At 43.8% G+C, this 23,261-nt stretch overlaps 1 protein-coding gene across 2 annotated transcripts; it reads left to right on the top strand.

The window, feature by feature from the left end:
* The first annotated feature begins 2,628 nt into the window (after nt 1–2,628).
* SEC11C (SEC11 homolog C, signal peptidase complex subunit) lies at nt 2,629–21,685 on the top strand. Of its 2 annotated transcripts, none has more exons than XM_050768065.1 (6): nt 2,629–2,811; nt 12,014–12,123; nt 15,422–15,571; nt 18,542–18,661; nt 20,440–20,497; nt 21,485–21,685. In XM_050768065.1, exons 1-6 carry the CDS (start codon nt 2,725–2,727, stop codon nt 21,536–21,538), a joined length of 579 nt encoding a protein of 192 aa, XP_050624022.1. In that variant the 5' UTR covers nt 2,629–2,724; the 3' UTR covers nt 21,539–21,685. The 2 variants fall into 2 exon arrangements, with proteins under 2 accessions (XP_050624022.1, XP_050624024.1); XM_050768067.1 differs by having other exon boundaries at nt 2,705–2,827.
* The last annotated feature ends 1,576 nt before the right edge of the window (nt 21,686–23,261 follow it).

The following is a 23,261-nucleotide window of genomic DNA, read 5'->3' as shown; positions in this document are numbered from 1 at the left end:
ACCAATGACAGAACAATGAAGTTAACACTCTAGTTCTCTTAATCACTTATGTCCTGGATTAAGAAAAAAAATATTAATGGTAGCCATAATTCCTCCTACGGGTTCTGAGAGTCTATTTTGAGTCAGGTAGGAGGGTTTTTTGTTTTTTGTTTTTTTCATATTATTAATACCTCACTTGACTCTCACAACATCCCTTACCTTTTTCAGTATGCCATGTAGTTGGGATCTTACAGTATGTAGCCATTTCAGATAGGCTTCTTTCACTTAGTAATATGCAGTTAAGCTTCCCTCCTGTCTTTTCATGGCTTGATATTACATCTCTTTTTTGCACTGAATAGTATTTTATTTTCTGGATATCCTGCAGTTTATTTATCCATTCATCCACTAAAGGACATCTTGGTTACTTCCAAGTGTTGACAATTATGAATAAAGATGCTAAAAACATCCATGTACAGGCTTTTGTGTGGACATCCGTTTTCAAGCTGGTATTTGGGTAAATACCAAGTAGTGCAATTGCTGCATCATATGGTGAGAAGATGCTTAGTTTTGGAAGAAATTGCCAAACTGTCTTCCAAAGTGGCTGTAACAAATACAGTTTTTATTTGGTGGATGAGCAAAGGGTTCATGGAGGTGAATAAATTAGTCTAAGACTGGACAATATGCAGGGACTTCTACCCAGTGTCTTCCTGTGTTGCTTCTCACCCAATGCTCAACCTAAGCAGGAGCCTGGAGGCCGGGCCAAAGGTTCTGACCTGAAAATATCACACTGGGTTCTAGGTTTATTGGTCACATTTTGGACCCTTACTCTGTTTCCACAAACCTGTTCCACCCACAGCTTTCCTCATTGCAGTTGAGGGGAACTCTACCCTTCTAGTTCTGTAGGTTAAAAATCCGGAGTCAGCTTCAATCTCTTTTCTTCTTTCATGCCCTATATTTATTCTTTCAAAAAATCCTGAAGACTCTTTCTTCAAAATGTATCCAGATTCTGAATCTTTAGTGCTGCCACCTTAGTTCCAGCAATTATTAGTGACGGCGTTAACTATCACCATATCTTCCTATGTACTAAGCACTGTGTCTTCCACTTACAATTTTATACATCTGATATTTGGAAGAATTTCACACAGACTAGCTTCTGAATCTGTACATTTCAAACCTTAGTTTTTCTCTCCTACCCACATACTTCCAAGGCCAGGTGCTGCAGAACACTTTCATATCAGATGCCACTTCCAGTGCTTCTCCCTGCCACGGTGCCAGGTGAGTTGGCACAGTGGATGGCAGTATTCCCAGAAGCCATTTTTTACACCAGGATGGCAGGAAAGACCGTGAATCACATAAAATACATTCACCAAACTCAAACTAAATGTATCTCCAACTCGTTTCCTCCTTAGCTGGATCCCCAAAATTCTCTTTGTCCCTCCAACAGCAGGTGAAATGTAATGGAGGTGAAGTTGGAATGCAAAGAAACAGAACTCTTGACCAATGGCAATTGCAATATCTTGTTTTTGAAAATTTTACACATTCTGTGGTTAAGTTTCTCCCACGCCTTGGAAAACACCTTTGAAACTGAAGGGACCCAAAACTTACCTTTCATTAGCTTCATGGTAAGTCAGCTTCTGGTATATTTTAAATTGCAACCTGATCCTTTCCCCCGGACCTCCCCATTCAACTTATCTGCTTTTCCTGTTGTCATACCACCTCCATCCTTTAGGTACTGTATAAATTATCTATTATATCTGTCTTCGGTAGAATATAAGCTTCATGAGGGCAAGAATCTTTGTTTGTTTTGTTCACTGATGTTTTTCAAGTGCCTAGAACAAGGCCAGGTGCATGATAGGTGCTCCATAAAGATTTGTGGATAAATAAATACAATAAATAATGCATAAACGAGTGAGTGAATGAACCAAAGGTAATCTAGGATCAGAATTGTGATGATCTAGGACTTCTAAATTTAAAACTTTGAGTTCTATTCCAGACTCATTTCCACTTAACCTTGGCCATGTCAGTGAACCTTTCTGGGCCTCTGCTTTCTCGTGTATGAAATTAGGTGGTTATGTATTCTTTTAATTAATATCCATTGCAACCCAACTGTGGTCAAGGCATTCAAAGATACCTCCTTGCATTCAAGTGGTACCACTCAAAACGCAGAATTCATTGGCATCAAAGTCCAACCTCTTCCAAGCCCCGCCCACCTCACGTCCATCTTTAGGCCCTGCCCCGATTCGGTTCAGCCCGCCCCCAGCGTAGAGGCACCACCTTTCCTCGTTGCAGTCATCCAATAGCCAAGATACACGGCTAGGTGATTTGCGAGCGGGAGTTAGGTGTCCTCTTGGCGCCTGACCAGAGTCGGGAAATTCGGCTTCTCTTGAGTAGTCCCTTCCCCGAGTTGGCCCCGAGGTATGCGGGGTCACTCGCTGCTCGATGTTCCCTCCGAAGGGTCGGACAAGGCTCCGGAGCCCTGTCGCTGCCCTCCCTAGGAGCCCTGGGTCTTCACTGGCCGAGGTGCCCGCCCCGCGGCATTCTGGGAGTGGTAGTTTTCTTCCTTCAGGTTCCTTCCTGGCTGGCCAGTGCCCAAGACTAGCGAGACTACGATTCCCAGACGCCCAAGCGAGTCGCCGGTCACGTGGCCGCAAGGACGCGGGGCCGGTGGGCGGGGGCCGGCAGGTGCCCCGCTGCTGTCTGTCACATCCAGAGCCGGCGAGCCGCTAGGTCCCCAGAGACCCCGCCATGGTACGCGCGGGCGCCGTGGGGGCGCATCTCCCCGCGTCCGGTTTGGACATCTTCGGGGACCTGAGGAAGATGAACAAGCGCCAGGTGACGGAGGCGGGTGGTGAGCGCGCCCAGGCCGGGACCGGCTGTGCTTGCGAGGAGTTGGGGCTTCCAGTGCAGGGCTCCAGGAAGGGCAGCTCCCAGTGACTGCGGCCGGGAGGCCACCCGAAGCTCCCGCGCTGGGCTCTCAGGCCCTGGGTTCTACGCCCACGTGTGGGCATGGGTGTGCACTTCCTTGCCCTGACAAGAGCACAATTAGGGGAGGGTGTAGGAAAGGGGAGAATAGAAACCCCGTGCCATGGAATGTCAAATGTGGATGAGAAAGCCATAGCCACGCTTGTGGGAGAGTTGACTATGTGAACGACAGCTGTTTGCGCGTATTTGAAGGGCCACCCGGTGAAGAGGGAACCGATTTCTCTGTGGGGCTTCAGAGGCCTGACTGCCTGCGGGTGGAAGTGGCAGAAAAGCAGGCGAGAGGGAAGAACTTTCCTACAATGGGAGCTGTCCAGCGATGCCTCCCAAAGCAGTTTCTTTCCAACCTGGGCAGTTGTTTTTCCTCTGACCGTGGGTCTGGACTCAATAATGCTCCCTGTGCCTAGAGAGCTCACAAGCGGTGCGCAATCATTGTGGACTCAACCCATGTTCCCAGCGGGATTCCAGAAGCCTTCGCTAACTTCTGAGATGCCATCATTCTGGCTGCACTATGAATATAGGAGGCAGTGTAGGGTCTTTGGGCAGCTGGGGTGGTTGAATTCCCTCTCCTTTGTGAGAAGACCTAAGAGGAAAACGTTCCTCTTGCTCTCTCCTTAGCCACTTATTAGCCATCATCACTGTCTTTGGGTCCTTATCTCTTCACTATAAGGTTAAGAGTGAGTAGGGATTGGAAAGGAAGCCTTCTCAGTCAGGAAAAATACGATTATGTAAGCTTCTAGGTAGAGAATTTGGGGGACCTGCAGGGCCTAAATATCACGGTGGATACTAATGCCACTATTACTACTAATAAATTGTGCTAAGAAAAATGGGACCTTCCAACCAAGGGATTTTGCTTGTCTTTGAAAATGGTATTAATCCCCATTATTTTGAGGGCATCCAGTTTCATTTGCTCCATCAGTTGAGATGTGGGGTGATGCCCATGGGAAGTCACAACTACTCCTTAAGGCATATGTGTTTTTCCCCTCTCACTCTCCTCCCCCTCCCCCAAGTAGAATTTCAGACTAGTGCAGTCGTGTGGGAAAGTATGATAATTTCTATTTCATCAACCGTGTTTAGGATGTGGTAGTGTCTAGGTGTGCACAGCTGATATACTCCTGTTTCTGGAAGATGAGTTGTAGTAGAGATTATCACCAGCTTAAAAAAGTAACTGCTAATGTCCTGAGCATTGATGCTGTTCACAAGAATACCCTACAGGAAGTAGAGCTTTGTTTAAAAATTTAGACTTAATGGCTGGGTTTTTAAAATGTCTCTAAAATTAGTACTGACTACTGATGGCTGTAATTGCAGACTGTTAGAAAAGGCCCTCTGATGAGCATATTGATCCCTAAACCACTTTGCCCTTTGAAAGATCAGTGTGTTTTTTGCTCTCAATGATAAGGCCTGCCAGTAGCTGGCTGTATTGCCTGTTTTGCTAGTCTTCTAATTAAAATTCAGCAAGCTCAAATCTACTGCTTCTCGGTACTTTTTAAAAAAGCTTTGTCCGTTTGCTTTTTTTTGTTGTTGTTCCTCTTCTTCCCTCCAAAATAGCATCTTATGACACCTTGTCAGGCCTGCATGCTCCACCAGTCTTGAAAGCAGGACCTTCTTTCTCTGCCGCCCCTGCTTACTATTAAAGCAGGACCCACATGCAAGACAAGGGCTCTTTGTTTCTGCAGTGAGGAAGAGAGGAAGAAATACAGCTACTGGCAGTGCTGCTGCTGTCAGCCAGAATCTTTGGTCTGAAATGTTTGCTTAAAACTCTTAGACGTTGGCTGTTTCATCTTTGGTTGACAATGACTGAGTGTGGACTTACTTCTACACTCTTGTCGTGAGCATTAAGTGCTGAGCATACAAAGTTGGTAGGCAAAGGTGAACAACAACAAAAGCACCCGTGAAACGTGGTGGTGGTTTGGTTTTTTTAGACCCCAGTCAGCTTGTCAGGAGTTCAGTCAAAATTACTTTTCTGGATTCCAGGATTTTAAGCCTAGAATCTGATTAGTAGATTTCTTAAAGTTAAGGTGTTGCAAGTATGATCTGTGGTTTCTTAGTTTGATTTTTAGATTTTTGTGTATTTGGGCATTTCCTTAGCAGGTAGATGGTTTGCTCAATGGAAGCTTTTTTGAGGAATTGATTTTGCTTCCCCTTACTGAACTTTTCAAGCTTGGGAAATTATACGGGAAAATATATTCTTGGTACGAGGTCTTTACTGGATAAGTGGCAAGATTTTATAATTTGCTTTTATCAGGGTGGAACCAGATGGCTTGAAAACTTGCCTAAAAACGGCAATCTTTGTTTAAAACCATGGTTTGGGGCTTTCCTAATTGGATATGTAATTCATTATGGAACAGTGGTGATTTATCAAGTGCTTTCAGTCAGGCAGAGCAGCTGGGGAGGGTTTTGAATGTGAATTCCAGTGAACAACTTCTGCTTTAGCGTGGCGTGACTTGTAAGGCTGATTTTACTTTAGAAGCAGTGTTTTGTTGTTGTTGTTGTTGGACACTCAATATTTATTGAATGAAGACATGAATTTTTTTATCTCTTCTAAATGCTCACTTCGTTGCATTCTTAAATATTTGCTTTGTGATTTTTGATTTTTTCTGTTATGCTCTTTGAGCTTACGGTGAAATGGTGTAAAGACTTTGATTGTTTCATGGCAACTTTCTGGTAAACATTCTTCATTTGATGAGAGATAAAAGACCACATATTGGGTACAGTGCACACTGCTCCAGTGACAGGTGCACTAAAATCTTAGAAACGACCACTAAAGAACTTAATCCATGTAACCAGAAGAAGCAATGGTTTAACGTATTATAGCCCAACACTTTGACAATGTCTGCTTAGCACTCCAGTTTCATTTTTCAGTCTCCTGGGAATATAATGATAGTTTCATAATTTGCTATTGACACAGTAGCCAAGTCGCTTTAAAAAATGGTGTGTAGGCTGAGTGCAGTGGCTCACGCTTGCAATCCTAGCACCTTGGGAGGCCGAGGCAGGTGGATCATTTGAGGTCAGGAGTTCAACACCAGCCTGGCCAACATGGTGAAGCCCTGTCTCTACTAAAAATATAAAAATTAGCCGGGTGTGGTGGCGCACGCCTATTATCTCAGCTACTCGGCAGGCTGAGGCAGGAGAATCGCTTGAGCCAGGGAGGCGGAGGTTGCAGTGAGCAGAGATCGCGCCATTGCACCCCAGCCTGGGCAACAGAGTGAGACTCCATCTCAAAAAAAAAAAAAAAAAAAAAAAAAAAAAAAGGTGTAACTTTAATGTTGAATTATATTTATGTTCCTATTTTGATTTATTGCACCAAATACACTAACTATTATCTTAATTCACTTATGTCCTCACTTTCAGTTGTATCCTTCATAATTGCATCAGATTACCTATTGTTACAGTTTTAACATTAACAAGAGACAGTTTTGAGCTCTGCTTTTCCTACCTTACATCAGTCAGAATACGTTTTCAGAATAGAGAAAAGTTTAAAGAAGAAAAGTCAATGACTCGTAATTTCACTATCCTAAAATAGCCTCTCTTAGAGTCTTGGGGCATCTCTTTGTGTTTGTTTTATCGTTTGGTGAGCTCCTACTGCAGCTTACATTTTTCACTCAACATACTGTGTTTGGTTGTGTCATTAAACTTCCTTTTTATTTTCCTCCCCTAACCCAACCCACTTTCTCCTCCACTCCCATTAAGTTCTTTATGCATTGTTTTAAATAGCGGACTAATCTGCCATTTTCTTTTTCTTTTCTTTTCTTTTCTTTTTTTTTTTTTGAGATAGAGTCTTGCTCTGTCACCCAGGCTGGAGTGCAGTGGTGCTATCTCGGCTCATTGCAACCTCCGCCTCCCGGGTTCAAGAGATTCTTGTGCCTCAGCCTCCCGAGTAGCTGGGATTACAGGCGCATGTGCCACCATGCCGGGCTAATTTTTGCATTTTTAGTAGAGTTGGCGTTTCACCATGTTGGCCAGGCTGGTCTTGAACTCTTGAGCTCAGATTATCTGCCCACCTCGGCCTCTCAAAGTACTGGGATTACAGGCGTGAGCTACACCGCACCTGGCCCCATTTTCTACTCAGTTATTTCCCTGTTGTTGCTCATTTATTGCCTTTTCCACATTATTAGAATTAAGACTGTAATGAATGTCTTCGGGCCATAATTCTCAACCTGCACTCACCATTAAAGATGGTTATTTTATCACTATTTGTTCAACAAATTGAATACTTAGCTTTTTGCCAAGCCCATGTTGAATCTTGAGGATACAGCTATGAGCAAGGCTGAAATGATGCCTACTTTTGTGGAATGTAAGGTCTAGTGCAAAAGACACTTTAGGTAATTACATGCTTAATTATGATGCTGATGAACGATATTAAGAAATACAGGATGCAGTGAGAATATGTAATAGGAAGACCTAGGCTGGCCAGAGTGGAGGTTGGCAAACCCCACTGCACCACCTGTTTTTGTAAAGTTTGATTGGCACACAGCCATGCTCTTTCTTTTACATATTGTCTATGGCTGCCTTCCCGCTACATTGGCAGGGCTGAGTAGTTTCAATGAGACTATGTGACCCGTAAACATAAAATATTTACTGTCTTACCCTTTACACAAAAAGTTTGCTGATTTCTGGTCTAGCCGGTCAGGGCAGGGTTCTGTTGGGCACTGGCATTTAATGGTGGATGTAAAGGTGAGTGTTGGTAAACTGAGGGGTCCAGGGAGGGAGCCTTCTGGGTGAAGGCCCTGGGGTGGAAAGAAGCATGTGAGGTGGAAGCATGGACAGTACCACCAGTGCAGCTGGGGTGAGGCGAGCTTCAGCAGCTGAAGTGGGGCTGGGGGGATATATCAGACAGGGCATTAGAGGCCATATTGTAGTTTAGTCTTCATCCTCAGAGTAGTGGGATACAATCAAAGGGCTTTAGGCAGGGCATAGACATGACCAGGTGACCAGATGTGCATTTGAAAACCAGTACAGTCAAGCACCATATAATGATGTTTCTGTCAATGATGGACCACATACACGATGGTGGTCTCATAAAATTATACCATATTTTTACTCTGCCTTTTCTATGCTTAGTTACACAAATACTTAGCAGTGTGTTACAGTCGCCTGTAGTATTCAATCTAGTAGCAAGCTGTACAGGTTTCTAGCCTAGGAGCAATAGGCTACACCGTATAGCTTAGGGGTGTAGTAAGCGACACCATCTGGGTTTGTATAAGTACTCTCTATGATGTTCAAACAACAATAAAATCATCTAACAACGCATTTTTTCAGAATGTGTCTGTCATAAAGTGGCCCATGACTGCCCTGATTGTAGCACAGAGAATGGATCGGAAGAGGTGTGCACGGGCATTAGGAGACCTGTCATGAGGCTGTCACAGCAGCCTGATGGGCCCCGTTGGTGATATGAGAGTGGCGGCAGTGGGAATAGAGAGAACTGTACAAACTCCAGACATGTTTGGAAAGCCAGAATGTATAGAATGAATGGGTACGGGGTGGCCCCAAATAACAGGGCAATAATAATGTCATTTACTGAGAGAAGGATCACTAGCACTGAAAGCTTTTGGAAAAGGTAAGTTTAATTTTGACATGTTGAGCAGGAGGTATCTTTAAAGACATCTGAGTGGAAACGTCAGGTAGGCAGTTGGAAGTCTCTGAATTGGGAGTAGTTAGCATGACGGGACCCATGCCAGCATTCAGGTAGAGGAGGTGGTTCAGGTGGAGGAGGAGCAACTGGCAGGAAGACAAGAAAGTGGTCAGAAGTGGATGGCATGCCATCGTGGAAGGCAGGGGCCAAGGGTTTGAAGAAATGATCATGTGTATTGAGAGCTGCTGGAAGGTCAGGTAAGGTGAGGGCTGACAGTTATCCTTTGCATTTAGTGAGCATGTGACTGATTATGTAGGTTGAGGACTGAATATAGATGGTGAAGAAGGGGAGCAACTTGGGGTAGACACTGTTTTGAGAAGAGCTGTGAAGGAGAAGAGAGAGTGTGAAAGCTGGAGGAGGATGTGAGGTGGAGGAAGGGTTTGCGATGGGAGAGTCTTTAGCTGATGGGAGGAGGAGGTATAGAGCCATGATTCAACTTTCACTGCACCTCAGAATCACCCCACCCCTCCCAGCGATCCAGCTGGTCTGGGATGGACTTTCCAGGGCTTCCCCGATGATTCTAAGGTGCAGCCAAGGTTGAGAACCAATGGTATAGAGCAGTGGTTCTCAGCTGTGATTCCCACGCCAGCAGCTTTCATGTCGCCTGGGAATGTGTCTGAAGTGCAGTCCTCAGGCATCGCCAGCTGATCCTAGTGCACACTGATGCTTGCACGCTGCCGCTGTAAAGAACGGTCCATATACCCAGAAGTCAGAACCACGTAGAACCACCTGGGAAGTCTCTATTTGAACTTCCTGAGTGTCTTTCAGCCTGACTTTTCCAGGCCTTGTGTATTTTTTTTTTTATTTATTATTTTTTTGGAGATGGAGTCTCGCTCTGTCGCCCAGACTGGAGTGCAGTGGCCAGATCTCAGCTCATTGCAAGCTCTGCCTCCCGGGTTTACACCATTCTGCCTCAGCCTCCCGAGTAGCTGGTACTACAGGTGCCCGCCACCTCGCCCGGCTAATTTTTTTGGTATCTTTTAATAGAGACGGGGTTTCACCGTGTTAGCCAGGATGGTCTTGATATCCTGACCTCGTGATCCGCCCGTCTCAGCTTCCCAAAGTGCTGGGATTACAGGCTTGAGCCACCGCGCCTGGCCGGCCTTGTGTATTTTAAACTGTATTTAAACTGTGTTTAAAACTGTATTTTAAATTGTACTCAATGCTCAAAAAGAGTTCATACCACCACATTCCAGCTCAGTTAAAATTGAATTTGGATAGTTGAGGAAAATGATGTTGCCCAGAGCCACGTGATCCAGGTCCTCACTCCAAACTCAATTCAAAAGGATGTTCTGGAAAGCTGGTAGGGAGCTAAGGTGGGATCTAACTTGTCTAACATCACTGCCTCCAAAACACTAAAACTATATTAATAGCAAGGAGGTTTTAGAAGTTATCAGTTACTCCAGGATATGCCCAGGAAAGGAAACAAGATCAGCCAAATACTAGAAGCTGGAAAACAGATGGAAGAATGGGAACTGGCACAGCCAGAGAAAGCCAGGATCTGAGCGGCACTGGGGGAGGCTGTGGCTCTTCAGGTTTGTGAGGCAGAGAGAGTCCTGAGACCCAGGAATTGGTGTCCCCAGAACTGAAGGCGAAGGGGAGATAGGGCTGAAATAAATTTGATTGGGTAGAAAGGCATAGAAGCAGTGAGACCCCCCGCTCTCCTGTCTTCCACCCAGAGGCCTCACCTTCCTCAGCAGAGGTCTGGGAGTTCATTGCCTGGAGAGGGGAACGGAAATCTCTGGAGGAGGGGCTGCCAGGCCTGGTAGGGTTGTGGCTCCCACCCTATAAGTGACTGTGCATGCTACATGCTGAGGGTAGAAAAACAGAAGTGAGGGGTGAAGGACCTGACAGAACATGGGTCCTCAGGTATACACAGAGCTGAGCACAGGTGCCAGGAGAATAGGCACCTGCGGCCCGGTGGAAGGGGGTCATTGAACCAGTGGGGATAGACCCACGTGGGGATAGAGCCATTTTGGTTCCGGGGTGTGTTGCTGAGAGTGGGTGGCCCCAGTGGAGGGGAGCTCTTTGGAGATGTGGATGGGGGCCCAGGAATTAAGATAGCACAGTGTTGATGGACCACCCACCTGGCTCTGCAGATCACCCCAACAACTGCAGGGGTTGTGAAGAGGAAGATTGAGGCAGGTACCAAAGTAAGGAGGCTCCCTGGTGGGCGGTGCTGGCGATGCCACGAGGGGCTTTGATTTTGAGTGGTCCTAGCCACAGCAGCGTTAGGCCCTGTCGCGCCTGGAAGGAAGGCGGATGTTTGGGCTGACAGGTCAGCTCCAGCCCGACAGGGTGTTGGCACATGGGCAGGTGTTGTTTTCTCCTTTAGTCACCAGGAGTTGGCAGGTGCAGCAGGCAGCTGTCAGCAAGGAAGAGCCTGTGCTTCAGCTTGTGCCATGCCGCAAGGAGCGAGGCAAGCCCAGTGGGTCTAAACGCAGTGGTCTGAGGTAGAGTGGGTGGGCTTCTACCTCCTTCTCAGAGCTGATGTAACTAGTGCTTATGCGTTAACTCGTGTGACCTGCCCACCTGTACTCTTTTTTTTTTTTTTTTTTTTTTGTAACGGAGTCTCGCTCTGTCGCCCAGGCTGGGGTGCAGTGGTGCGATCTCGGCTCACTGCAAGCTCCACCTCCCGGGTTCACGCCATTCTCCTGCCTCAGCCTCCTCCCAAGTAGCTGAGACCACAGGCGCCCGCCGCTACGCCCAGCTAAATTTTTTTTGTATTTTTTAGTAGAAACGGGGTTTCACTGTGTTAGTCTCGATCTCCTGACCTCGTGATCTGCCTGCCTCAGCCTCCCAAAGTGCTGGGATTACAGGCGTGAGCCACTGTGCCCGGCCCCTAACCACATATTTGTTATTTACCTTTTAAAACATTTATGAAAAATTTAAACATTAAGATGTTTAGCATTTCTGTTCACTGGTTTTAAAATGTCATTTTTAGATGCAGGATGACCTCATTGCCAAGCACTATAGGAATCGGAAGCTTCCGTTTGAGGCTAAAGGTAGTTGTAGGTGAATCCACAGTGTGCGGATCTGGGTGAGACCTGTGCTCAGCATGCTGCACTGTGTCTGGGAATGGTCTTCATCGGGAGGCTCTGGTGGCAGGCCTTGAGTAGCGCAACCCTCTAGGGTCTAAGGTGCTGGGAAATCCCGAAGAGGTGATGAGGGCCTCCTTGGGGCTTTAACAAGACAGGCCTCACAGATTGCTCTTTTTTCCTCCCCTCTCTCTCACTTAAGGAGAGATATTTGCCAGGCTCTTTCCAGGGACAAAAGTTGAAATACTGCAGAATTTTGTCCCTTGTGTTAGTTTCCTGTCCTAAAACCGTGTCTTTGGAAAAAGTTTGATGAGTGCATCTCCAGCTTCAGGGTGGCGGGTCTTCTGCCACTGGTTTTCACTGTGGTTCCTCTTTTTCATTCCAGCTCTATTACCAGGTTTTAAACTTCGCCATGATTGTGTCTTCTGCACTCATGATATGGAAAGGCTTGATCGTGCTCACCGGCAGCGAGAGCCCCATCGTGGTGGTGCTGAGGTAGGTCCCCCAGGCTGGCCTCCAGCCTCCAGCCTCCATCACAAGGCTGCCCTGGGTCTGAGGAGCGGAGCAGCCTTACGTGAAAACCTGTATGACAGCTGAAATTCAAGATTTTAATTGGATAAATTATTAGTCTTTATTGATATCTATTTTGAGAATGTTTCTTTTTTTCTGGCTTTTGAAAAATCTTATCTTTCTTAGTAGACATTTTAGAGCTTTAACCATGTTGGTGCTTGTGCACCTAATCCATGTCAAATGACAATTTAATAATATGGTATTCATGCATTATTTCTATACAAATTGATTTTTAAACATAACTAAAAATGTTACTTCATTTTCTTTGTACCAAACAGGCAGGGCATCCGTATCCCCAGTGCGTAGCATTGTGTCTAGTATTTTTTTCAAGCTTCTTCAGTACTACTGGTGTATTGATGGCTACTATCTTCTTGAGACTATGATGCTTATAAAAGTACAGCATGTTTATTTTAGAAAAGTTACCACTAGAGTTAACTTCACACAGCCATAAAGCCATCCAAGGGGAAAAACTTAACATCAGTTTGAAATCAAATGGCTGTGTTTGGGAGCTGGTAGGTGCTTCAAGATGCCGTCTGTCTGGTGTGTCTTAGGTCATCAGATCTGTTGTTTTCAAGGTGGCATGGTGGGCTGTGGCAGTAACTTGGGCAGAGTCACAGCTTACCAGTGCAGGAGCCGAGGCCAGAACATAGGGCTCTTAGCTCCCATACCAGTGCCCTTTCCCTCCACCGGGCCTTGCCACCACCTTGTGGGGTCATAGCCATGATCCACGCCCCACCAGGCCGCCCTCATGTGGTTGGCCAAGGGGCCCACTTCTAGAGATGGAGTTTCCGTGAATTTAGAAGAGGCCAGCCTAGCTCACAGCAGAGCTGTGGGACCTCCGACCCACTCGTGTTCACACTGTGCTTTAGGGAGGCCCCTGGCGTTGGGGTGGGTGGATTAGGAGTGGGGAGAAGGGAGGTACACTCATGGATTCAGGAAACCTTAGCCTTGCTTCACGTGTAACAGTTCCATGCTTGTGTGTTTTATGTGGTTACACTTCCTGGTAAGATTTCATTTGAAGGAAGGATTTTAAGGCTTTTTTTTTTTTTTTTTTTTTTTTTAAAGAAGAAGGAAGTTAAAACCTCAAATTTAGATGGACTCTCTCCTTTAACAGGAGAGATGGACTCTCTCCTTTAACAGACAAGGAACCTGAGGCCCAATGAGGCCAGGCCTCAAGCATCTCCCAGTAACTTTTGGCAGAGCCAACACTAGATCTGAGATTTCCTGGCCCTCCTCAGATGTCACAGACACACTTCCACACAGGAGCTAGTGTGAAATTGCTGCACTTAGGGACTTTTTTTTTTTTTTTTTAAAGCATCCTTTGTAATGTTAAAGCAATTTGGTTTGTCAGCATAAACCAATGACATCCCTAAGGGATGTGTAGTTTTTGGGGGAATCTGGCCCATGAGGAAAGCAAGCAGACATTGATATTAGTGAAACATTGAAGAGAACTGCTGTCCTGATAGGACATGATAGTGACCCTTGATGTCCAACTTCAGGACACCCATGGCCTCTGTCGTCTGTGCAGGGATCTTTTCCTAGCTGCAGTTCTCTTACACTGTTACTTTTCTATCAACATCTTCCCACTGTATCTTCAGGAATTTTGTCGAAGGAGTAAAGATGAAGCCACAGATGAAGAAATTATCTTAAGCATTTTAGCTTTTTTTTTTTTTTTTAACCCTGAAACAACGATGTTTTATTTTCAGAAGAAGACAAAATAGAATTTCATATTGGGGGACAGAACAAACTCAAATTTGTTGACTGTGATGTTTTCTTTTAAGTCAGTTGTATTTCTAGCCGTTTTCCCCTGTCATTCAGATTGGCTGACTTTGAATGCTTCATCCATGACCATACTTAGTGGCACTGGTTTGACAGGCTGCATTTCTCCTTGCCACCTTCTGCACCTGCTGAGATGTTCGAGGTGGGCCAGGCTGGAGGGAAGGAGGGCAAGCTTCTCGAACTCTTGTTGGGAGCCATGGTTTTCTTTGTTTCCGCTAGAGCTCCACGGAGCTTCAGTGGTTCATTCTCCTCAGGTTCTTCCTGCTCAGCAGCCGTTACTCGTCCTTGGTTGCACAGCCCCCTGTCAAGCTGTATTTCTAGGTCTTATTCTCTCACGTATTAAAGCAAAGAATTAGCACACACATACGTGTGTGTGTGTATATATATATACTATATATATATATTTAAAAAAATGAACTTTTCAAATTTTAGCTTCCAGCATATTGCAATTTACTTTGAATCCACCAAAGATTTTGGCACAGGTTTAAATTGGTATCATGTGGAATTATTTATTGACTTCCACAATAACTCAGTCCATATTTGTTAGAATTGGACTTTTGTAGAATATGGTGGAATTCTCCACCATATTCTCCTGCTGCTGCAGGAGGCGAAGGACTTGGGTTCCCGTTTTGTCCCAGCCTCAGTTTGGCATCAGGGTGGGTTGTGCTCCCCAAGTGCTTTCATGTGTGCCTCATTTTTTTTTTTTTTTTTTTTTTTTTTTTCTGGAGACGGAGTCTCGCTCTGTCGCCCGGGCTGGAGTGCAGTGGCCGGATCTCGGCTCACTGCAAGCTCCGTCTCCCGGGTTCACGCCATTCTCCTGCCTCAGCCTCCCGAGTAGCTGGGACTACAGGCGCCCGCCACCTCGCCCGGCTAGTTTTTTGTATTTTTTAGTAGAGACGGGGTTTCACTGTGTTAGCCAGGATGGTCTCGATCTCCTGACCTCGTGATCCGCCCGTCTCGGCCTCCCAAAGTGCTGGGATTACAGGCTTGAGCCACCGCGCCCGGCCGGTGTGTGCCTCATTTCTTAAGTAAGGATTGCAGTATCCTAAGTGCTGGGGATCTGCTCTAAATGAAAGGATTGCCCTAGATGATTAGCTGTAAGTCTGCAGTTCTGGAGGAAAACGCTACTGTATTTGTAGATGCAGGACTTTTTTGAAAGCTAAAAATTGGTAGCTTTTACTTCAGAGTTGACATTAATCCTGCTTGCTTTTCTACCTGATACGAACTGCAGAGGGTCCTGCCAGTGCTCATGACACGTTAATGTCAGTAGAAGTCATTTCCTTTCGCACATGTTACTACCTTGAGCAGTCAGAAGGAAGCCTCAGTGGCTTGTTTTATAGCTCCTGAGACCTACTTGACTATTGAGTTTCACCTCTGACATGTTTATTCTGATCGCCTTTTGGACACAGGGTAATGCTGATACTGACTTTGTGCTTCTTTCTAGTGGCAGTATGGAGCCGGCCTTTCACAGAGGAGACCTCCTGTTCCTCACAAATTTCCGGGAAGACCCAATCAGAGCTGGTGAAATAGTTGTTTTTAAAGTTGAAGGACGAGACATTCCAATAGTTCACAGAGTAATCAAAGTTCATGAAAAGTAAAGAGGCTTATTTCTTTTTGATTTTGTTTTGTAAATTTTTGGTAGATTCGTGGCTAATTAGAAACTAGTAAAAGCACAGGATGATGTCGTGAGTTCTGCTATTTTCTCACTGGGTGACTTTGGACCGACTGCGTAACTCTTTCTGTAGGATGAGAGTTGTGGTAGTTAAACCCTCAGTAACTCACAGAGTGATTATGAGAATTGAGTGAACTAATGTTTACTAAAGCAATTCAGAAACTTAAATTGCTGCACAAATGTAAGGTGTGATATATTATGACATGGTAGTTATTTGAAGGAGTTCAAAGAAAATCAAACAGTTTTGATATGAAAATTATTTTCTGAAATGCAAAAAAACTAGCTGTTTTTTCTATGTTTGGCCAAAGTGGCATTTTCAGCAGTAATATTAGTCCTGGATGGATAAAAATTCCTTTTCCAACTCATCTCATGATTTGGTCGTTGCATATTCTGCATTAATTTTCCATTGCCACATCCCCCACTCCCCAAACAGCCTTGCTGTTAATACCAGCCATGACTTACTTATTAAGATCCTTTTCTGGAACCGGAAACATTTGCTTCTTGCTCAAATATATAAAGTTCCCGTGAGAGAGTACTTCACATGATTAGTAAAAGTGTTACATTTCATATATACTTGGTTATTCATTTACCTTTATGCAGCTTAGCATGGATTTTTATCTGTATGAGTCAGAATTAAATTCAGGTATGCCAAGGTATGTTTTTAAATAATGGAGCATTTCTCACTCTGTATGTGTGTGTGAGTTTGAGAGAGAGAAGTAACTCCTTGTACATATCTGGTATTAGATTCCCATTCCATTCACTGCTGCTTTTTTTGAGATGGAGTCTCACTCTGTCGCCTAGGCTGGAGTACAATGGTGTGATCTCCGCTCACTGCAACTTCCGCCTCCCGGGTTCAAGCGACTCTGCTGCCCCAGCCCCCTGAGTACCTGGGACTACAAGCATGCACCATCATGCCTGGCTAATTTTTTTTTTTTTTTTTGAGACAGAGCCTCGTTCTTGTCTCCTCGGCTGGAGTGCAATGGCGTGATCTCAGCTCACTGCAGCCTCTGCCTCCTGGGTTCAGGCAGTTCTCCCTTAGCCTCTCAAGTAGCTGGAATTACAGGCACGTGCCACCACACCTGACTAATTTTTGTATTTTTAGTAGAGATGGGTTTTCGCCATGTTGGCCAGGCTGGTCTCAAACTCCTGACCTCAGGTGATCCACCCGTCTCAGCCTCCCACATTGCTGGGATTATAGGCGTGAGTAACCGCGCCTGGCCCATTTACTGCTTCTTCACAAGTGTACCCCACAGATATGGATACTTATTCACTTCACATTACTCTACACATGAGAACAATCCAGTTTCATCCTGTGCTGATACACTGGTCCTGTGCTAACGGTTACTTGATGCCTACCTGTTAGATTCCTGAGGAAGAAGCATCCTCAATCATGATGTGACAGTACTTGCACTGACTTACAATTAATTTCTAAAGATGATCCATTGTTCCAAGTTGAGGAAATGATTATTTGCTCTAATTTGCATGAATTATGAGACACTGTCAGGATTTTTATCCTGATTTCCTTTATAACCGTGTCTGCAAATCAGCTTGCTCTTTTTAATATGGTTTCAAATCTTTGGGGGTTTTTGGCATTTTATCACATTATAATAGTGCATTCTTTTTTCGTCTCTCTTATTGAAAGAAGACCCTCTTTACAGCTCCATAATACTACAATATTATGTTTCTAGAGTCAAGGCTATCTGAGCACCAGTTTAGAATGCTTAAAATGGGTCCCACATGTCTCTTTAACACACTGGTGTTATGCCATTTGTGATTCTTGTTTCCCTGCAAATTCTACTTTATGCTACCGTGGTCAGTGGTGAAGGAAGTAATGCAGTAACAAATTGTGCATTTGGCAAGGAAAAGGAAATCTGAGGACAGCCTAGAGCACAGTTGCATTTAAATTACCTTGTGCTCAAATCTGTGTGATCTAGGATTAAGTTTATATCTAGAGTGAAGAGGAATATCATCCATGTTAACAAATTGGTCTATGAGGCTGGGCATGGTGGCTTATGCCTGTAATCCCAGCACTTTGGGAGGCCGAGGCGGGTGGATCACTTGAGGTCAGGAGTTCTAGATCAGCCTGGCCAACGTGGCAAAACCCCACCTCTACTAAAAGTGCAAAAGTTACCTCGGTGTGGTGGCTCCCACCTGTAATTCCAGCTGCTCAGAGACAGGCAGGAGAATCGCTTGAACCTGGGAGGCAGAGGTTGCAGTGAGCTGAGATCGCACATGGCACTCCAGCCTGGGTGACAGAGCAAGACTCCATCTCAGACGAACAAACACACAAACAAAAAACCGAATTGTTCCATGAGGTCTAAGAATGAAAACAGTTCAAGTCCAGCACAGGTTGTTAAACCACCTTCATGTCCTGACTTCTGACCTGTTCTGACTTGAAGTGAATGAAGTGAGCCTGGAAAAGCTCCTTGTCAGCAGTGTTTTTGTGTATTACGAATCTGGACTTGAAAGAATTGCACAGTGGTGATTCACATGATTTTACCTACTGATGAATGACACGAATACACTTGTTTACAGGTTAAAAAAATATTAGGTCCTAGTATATTCGTCATTCCCAGAAGCCATGTGGTGAGATGGAATTCTTCATTGTGTGCTGTGCTGGAAGCAAATTGTTGCCCTTGTGCTTGGTCATGCTTTTTGTTGTCACGGTTACTTGAATGTTTTGGAATTGAAGTCTACAAAATGGTCATTAGATTTGTGCTTCAGTTGAATGGTTGTCTTAAGCAGTCATCTTAGATTTAAAAAAGGTCAGGTTATCTTTGACTGTTTTTCTAAATGCTCCTGTCTGACAGTAAACTCTTGGGTAAACTAATATTTTTGTAAATGACGCTGTGCTGAAAATAATTTTTGAGAGGACATTATTTTGCTTTCCAGAGATAACGGAGACATCAAATTTCTGACTAAAGGAGATAATAATGAAGTTGACGATAGAGGCTTGTACAAAGAAGGCCAGAACTGGCTGGAAAAGAAGGACGTGGTGGGAAGAGCACGAGGGTGAGAATTCACCTTTAAGTTATATAGAAGGCTATGGAAAACACTTAGAAATGAAGAAATTAAATCGATAGGCTGAATCGTTAATTACAAATCAGGAGAGTTCTAAGCAGTTCTAGTTTATCCTGTGAAGACAAATACAACTTATAAATTCCTAAAGACCTAAAATCTAAAACGGAGCCCAGTTACCCGTATGATGGGTTCAAATCTATTTAAAAATAAATCCAGCCAGGCGCAGTGGCTCACACCTGTAATCCCAGCACCTTTGGGAGGCCAAGGCAGGAGGATCACTTGAGCCCAGGAGTTCAAGACCAGCCTGGGTAACATAGGGATACCCCATCTCTATTAATAAAAATTATTAAAAAATTGTTCTTAAAAAATGAATAAAAATAAATCCTGAGAGATTAGTTATTTGTGGATTTTAAATAACCATTACAAGAAAGTCTCCCAGAGATAACCACTGTTTAACATTTCAGGGAATGCTGTAGATACTCTCTGGGCTGGTACAGATGTGTGTTATACATATATATAATTTTACTTAGAATTTGATTGTTTTTCACCCAGCAGGAAGTTGGAAATAGCTTTTCGTGTCAAATCTACATCTATATCTTTTTAAGTGGCTACAAGCTGTTTTATTGCGAATACAAATTTATTTAACCAATCCCCTTTTGGTGGACACTTAGATCATTTCGTATTTTTCGTAACTAGAAACATTTCTGTGATACATCTTTTAGTATTCATCTTTGTATAGTTGTCCAGCAATGAGTTCTGCTTCTGATTGACATAACAGAGAATGTGTCCTCATTAAAAACCAAAAAAGGGAATTCTTCCCCTCTCGGCAACCCGTTTTATGTTGAACAGATGTAGAAATGTTTTTTTCTTATCTTACCTAAATCTCACTAGCTTTTTAAGGCTGGAGAGACTGGCTACCATTTTGTAAGATTCAGCGTTATCAGTCAGATTGTGGCTTACGGCTTCTTCCTACTCCTTTAACCATTTTTCTTTGTTGCATTTTCACTTGAATATCTCCGGGGGGACCAGGAGGGCTTCCAGTTAGTCCATCCTGTCTTTCTAGACACTCTGGTGAAAGACTTTGGATAAGAGAGAGGATGGAGCTACTGATGTATAAAAGACTGGAAGGTACTATGGGTGTGTTAGCTTGTCTCCCACGAGCAGAGGTGATTGAGACCTGGGTCCATCTGATTACATATTGCTGTTAATTTTGTCAGCGTAATCATTGGCTGGTTTATGCACTGAACCTCCTCTCTCCGGGCTCATAATCATATATGAGTATAAGTTATGCTATTCACATTTGTATTTGCTACCCAATACATTTATTTATTATATCTGACAAGCACTGGGAAATCAAAATAATTATTTGCATTACAAACTCATTACTCATGTGCTTTGAAAGCTTTATCTAACAGCAGTTTTTATATAGGCTATCTGAATCTTCTCTTCTAAATAAAAACTAGATTTGTGAAAGTTGCCTATTCTTTTTGTATAAGCGGCTTAACTATTTTAATTGTAGCAAGTGAAGACAACCAGCATCACTATCTCAACTCAAGTGCCTACTTAGAAAACTTGTCCTGGCTGCCAGTGCTGATGCTCCTTACTAATAAAGCTGTTTGAGACAGGGCTGAATACATCCTTACAGCCCCGGTCAGTGGCATTCCCACGTACGATTCATTTCCTAAGACTGATTTATAGTATTTTCATATGTTGCCATCATCATGTTATAAACAATTTTTATATCTCTTGCTTTTTATCCCACAATTTAGGTTTTTACCATATGTTGGTATGGTCACCATAATAATGAATGACTATCCAAAATTCAAGGTAGGAATTTATGTGTGTCTATATTCGTTTACTTAGTTAAATATTGGAGCTTTTACTTGTGCAACTGTAAAGAGGCAGTCTTCTTAAAACATGTTGCCATTAATAGGCCTGCAGAATATCTATAGTTAACCACAAATTAATGTAGTCATTTAAAGTAGCAACATTTAAATTAATTATTTAAAATAGCTACTTTCCCCCTGTGTGTTCATGTTCTAAAATGGCATTTATCTAATTGCTGCTTTTTATTATGGAAATTTTCACACACACACAAAAGTAGTCCCATAAACTAGTAATGCTTACCTCTCAACTTCAACAAAAATGGTATCTCTCTCTCTCTCAATATGTATGTGTATATATGTGTGTGTATATATCATATATATGTAAATGTGTGTGTGTGTGTGTGTATATATATATATTTTTTTTTTTTTGGACGGAATCGGGCTCTGTCACCCAGGCTAGAGTGCAGTGGCACAATTTCGGCTCACCGCAACCTCCGCCTCCCAGGTTCAAGTGATTCTCCTTCCTCAGCCTCCCTAGTGGCCGGGATTACAGGTGTGCACCACCACGCCCAGCTCATTTTTGTATTTTTAGTAGAGACAGGGTTTCACCATGTTGGCCAGCCTGGTCTCGAACTCCTGACCTCAGGTGATCTGCCCGCCTTAGCCTCCCAAAGTGCTGGGATTACAGGCATGTATCTAAGTATTTTTTTAAAAAATCACTTGACAAACAATGGGAAACCTGCGTAGGAGTAAGCACTGCATTTGCTGTGTTTGTTCTTTGTCTGATCTTCAGTCCATCAGTATATTTTTAGGTTTTTGATCATAATGTGGCATTGAACAGCTCATTTAGAGAACAAGGCATGGGGGGAAGAGGTAATCTTTTGATTCTGTCCTCAGCCCAGTATTTAACGGACTTCATCTGAATACATTTACAGACCAAGTTTCTTTGTAGACCTCACAGTGATTTTCCATTGTGTTTTCTTTCCAGTATGCTCTTTTGGCTATAATGGGTGCATATGTGTTACTAAAACGTGAATCCTAAAATGAGAAGCAGTTCCTGGGACCAGATTGAAATGAATTCTGTTGAAAAAGAGAAAAACTAATATATTTGAGATGTTCCATTTTCTGTATAAAAGGGAACAGTGTGGAGATGTTTTTGTCTTGTCCAAATAAAAGATTCACCAGTAAAGATGGTTTTCTTTTGTGGAATCTGATTTGAATCTGCTCAATCTCTCTGCCAATTGTGGGAAGCTCTACACTGAGTGTGAGGGTCTGCACCACTTCAATAACAAGGCAGGCTGTTTAGGGCCTGGCCTGCTAGTGGGGCAAGGCATGGTCCACATGTATAGTTGTAATGTCTGAGTTTCAAAAGTAAAATTCTTAATATAATGACATTTCTGGGGGTAAACAAAGAGGCCCTTAAAAGGACATAGTTTCTTATTAAAGTATAATCTGAGAAACTAAGAAAGCCAACATCTTTTAGAAGGAAGGGATGTAATCTGCTTTGTTTTGTGGTATGATATATCTTGAGATAGTTTGTTAAATTATTTGAGAAGTGTTTAATAAATTATTTAAAATGGTGCATACTCTTTTGAAAACCTGCAAAAACTCCAGAAGGGTAAAAGTTGAAAATTGCAAAAACTACAAAAGGTCTCTTTCCTCAGACTTCCCTTTCCGCTTACCAGGGATATCCACCACTAAATTAGACATTTGCACGCTATATAGTCCTGCAGAGAAAGTAGACCCTCTTGCAAGTATTTATCAAGCGCTTTTACCCAGCCACCGTCTGATGTGCTGGAGGTACAAAGTCCCTGCCCTGACGGAGCCCACACTGGAGCAGGAGGAACAGATAACACATGAGCCTATGATTTCAGGTACTGGTCATTGCTATGAAGAAAGATAAAGCATGTTAAGCAGATAGAGGGTGACAGACGACACTGCTTTTCAGATGGAAGTCAGAGGAGACCTCTCTAAGGAGGTGACATTAAGCAGAGTTGAAAGAAATGAGAGGGAGTGGAGCACATATATCCCGGGAAGTGCATTGTAGCCAAGTGCAGAAAAGGGAGTGCTGTTGGCGGGCTAGAGGGTTCTCATACTTTAAGGAGTACACAGCCACCTGTCTTGTTCACGGCTGATGCGGACTCAGGAGGTTTGGGGTGAGCCTGACGTTACGCACTTCTAACACGCTCCCAGGGGATGCTCATGCTGCTGGTGCCCACTTCGCATAGTGAAATATTAGAAGAATCAAAAGGAGGCCAGTGATGTTTTAAAATGCACTCTTCAGTTTTACTAAAATGTTCTCTTTTCACCAAACACAATGATGTTGACATCCTTTCAATCAGGACTTACAAATCTACCTCATTCTTTTACATTTGTTCAATTCTGATCTAAGAATTTAGAAGCCCTAAAAGTCACTTAACCACTTATGTGGCCTCAGGCGAGTTACCTTCCCTTAGCCTCAGATGGAGAATAAGAACTGCACTTACCGAACGGGGCTGTTGTGAGCAATAAGCCGCGTGGTCCTTGACACGTCCACAGTATCCGCTCGATAGACGTTCCCTATTGTTGCTCATTTTTTCCCTTTCAGTGTAAACCTGTGTCACACCTGTATGGTTACTTTTCCTGAGTGAGCACCTGGCTTGGTAAGGACCAGCGGGAGTGATCTGCTGGGGACAGCTTGCCCTTTAATCCTTTCTCTCTGCTAATATAGGCTATTGCAACGATAATGGACCTCGAACTGTTGAAATCGGCAAAGTCAAAGAAAA

This window comes from Macaca thibetana, chromosome 18 (genome assembly GCF_024542745.1).
Source record: "Macaca thibetana thibetana isolate TM-01 chromosome 18, ASM2454274v1, whole genome shotgun sequence".
In the NCBI taxonomy this organism is placed as follows: Eukaryota; Metazoa; Chordata; class Mammalia; order Primates; family Cercopithecidae; genus Macaca; species Macaca thibetana.
Note: the sequence above shows the minus strand (reverse complement) of the source record. Positions and strands in the feature narration are given on the sequence as shown.